The sequence below is a fragment of the Rattus norvegicus genome, chromosome 3 (genome assembly GCF_036323735.1).
Source record: "Rattus norvegicus strain BN/NHsdMcwi chromosome 3, GRCr8, whole genome shotgun sequence".
NCBI lineage: Eukaryota > Metazoa > Chordata > Mammalia > Rodentia > Muridae > Rattus > Rattus norvegicus.
This window is the reverse complement of record NC_086021.1, coordinates 96,164,410-96,166,423: the sequence shown is the minus strand read 5'-3', so window position 1 is coordinate 96,166,423 and position 2,014 is coordinate 96,164,410. Positions and strand designations below refer to the sequence as shown.

Here is a 2,014-nt window from a genome sequence, read left to right as displayed (position 1 = left end):
ATAAGAATTCTGTATTTTGTAATGCAACATATTTATTTATTTATTTATTTATTTATTTATTTATTTATTTATTTTCCAATCACTGCCCAAGTTCCAGTCGCACCCCCCCCCCAGGATCTAGAAAGCATCACTATTACTCTCTCAGTTTCCATTTCTACTGCTCCATCCTTCTTCCCCACATTCTTCCTTTTCTCCTGTGAGACAGTAGACACTCCCTAAGTGTTCACCCTGCCTAGCACATCAAGTCTCTGCAGGTTTAGGCACATCTCTTCTCACTGAACCTGGACAAGGGAGCCCTGTTGGGGAACATATTCTATAATCTGGCAATAACATTAGGAACAGACCTTGCTCAAGTTATTTGGGGACCCACATGAATACTAGGGTTAGAGAGATGGCTCAGAGTGTAAGAGAAATGACTGTTCTTCCATAGGTCCTGAATTCAATTCTCAACAACCATATAATGGCTCACAATGATCTATAACGTTATCTGATATCCTCTTCTGGCAAACAGGTATACATGCAGATAGAGCATTCATATGCAATGTGCTTTTAATAATCAGATTTAAATGTATTAATGAGCATGATACTTTTGCACTTCTGTATCTAAAGAAGCTATTTTGAATAAGATCCTAATATCTACAGAATTATTAGACAGAACTATGGAAATACTTCAAGATGAACTAAACAGATGGTTACAGAAAATTTCCGAGGTTGAATGGAAGATATGAATGCAGATGTATTTTCTGGCATAATGGAAGACTACGTTTTGGTTAGGGAAGTCCTGCTTTCCTGAGCTGCTGTCACTGAAAAAAGCCTCATTTGAAGAATAAATGGGACAGAAAAACAATGTTACTGAGTTTATCCTCCTGGGTCTCACTCAGGATCCTGCTGGGCAAAAAGCTTTATTTGTCATGTTTTTACTCATCTACATTGTGACAATGGTGGGAAATCTGCTCATTGTGGGGACAGTGATTGCCAGCCCCTCACTGGGCTCCCCAATGTACTTCTTCCTTGCCTTTCTCTCACTCATGGATGCTGTTTATTCTACTGCCATCTTGCCCAAGTTGCTTACAGATTTACTCTGTGATAAGAAGACCATTTCCTTCACAGCTTGTCTGGTTCAGCTTTTTGTGGAGCACTTATTTGGTGGTTCTGAGGTCTTCATTTTGGTGGTGATGGCCTATGATCGCTATGTGGCCATCTGTAAGCCACTGCACTATTTGACCATAATGAATCGGCAAGTTTGCATTCTCTTGTTGGTGGTGTCCTGGGCTGGAGGATTTGCACATGCTCTGCTTCAAGTGATCTCTGCATATTTACTTCCTTTTTGTGGACCCAATGTCATTGACCATTTTATCTGTGATATGTACCCATTGTTAGGACTTGCATGTACTGATACCTTCTTCCTTGGACTCAGTGTAATTGGAAATAATGGAGCAATGTCTATAGTGGTCTTTATCCTCCTCCTTGTCTCCTATGGAATCATTCTAAACTCTTTTAAGACTCACAGTCCAGAAGGGAGACGCAAAGCCCTGTCTACCTGTAGCTCTCACATCATGGTTGTCATCCTCTTTTTTGTTCCTTGTATTTTCACGTATGTTAGACCTGTGTCCAACTTTCCAATTGATAAATATATTACTGTCTTTTATACAATTTTTACTCCCATGTTGAACCCTTTAATATATACCTTGAGAAACTTAGAGATTAGAAATTGTATGGCAAAGCTGTGGGGTAAAATGTTCACTAAAGACATAAAAAGAGCTTCTCCTCACTAAATGTGCTAGGATTGGTAATGAGACATTCCATTTTAAAATTTGGCAGTTTGACTTCAGTGTTTTACATGTGTACCAACACTTGACTTTGTGAGAAGTTTGTTATTTTATGAATGCAGTGGATACAAGCCTAGTGTTCCTGGTACTCCTGGTTTTGTCTCTTGCTACTGAAGTTGATGATATCCTCATCTTTTTGCCCATGCCACTTTTTCATTCTGTATGATATCTTTGCTTTTTGTCCA

At 39.1% G+C, this 2,014-nt stretch overlaps 1 protein-coding gene across 1 annotated transcript; it reads left to right on the top strand.

The window, feature by feature from the left end:
• Positions 1 to 830: 830 nt before the first annotated feature.
• Positions 831 to 1,775, top strand: Or4a77c (olfactory receptor family 4 subfamily A member 77C). Its single transcript, NM_001000360.1, has one exon. The coding sequence runs from the start codon at positions 831 to 833 to the stop codon at positions 1,773 to 1,775; it is 945 nt and encodes a 314-aa protein (NP_001000360.1).
• Positions 1,776 to 2,014: the final 239 nt, after the last annotated feature.

What these genes read in the sequence shown, in the direction of transcription:
- Or4a77c (NM_001000360.1), top strand. Translation starts at nt 831, where the DNA reads ATGGGACAGAAAAACAATGTTACTGAGTTTATCCTCCTGGGTCTCACT.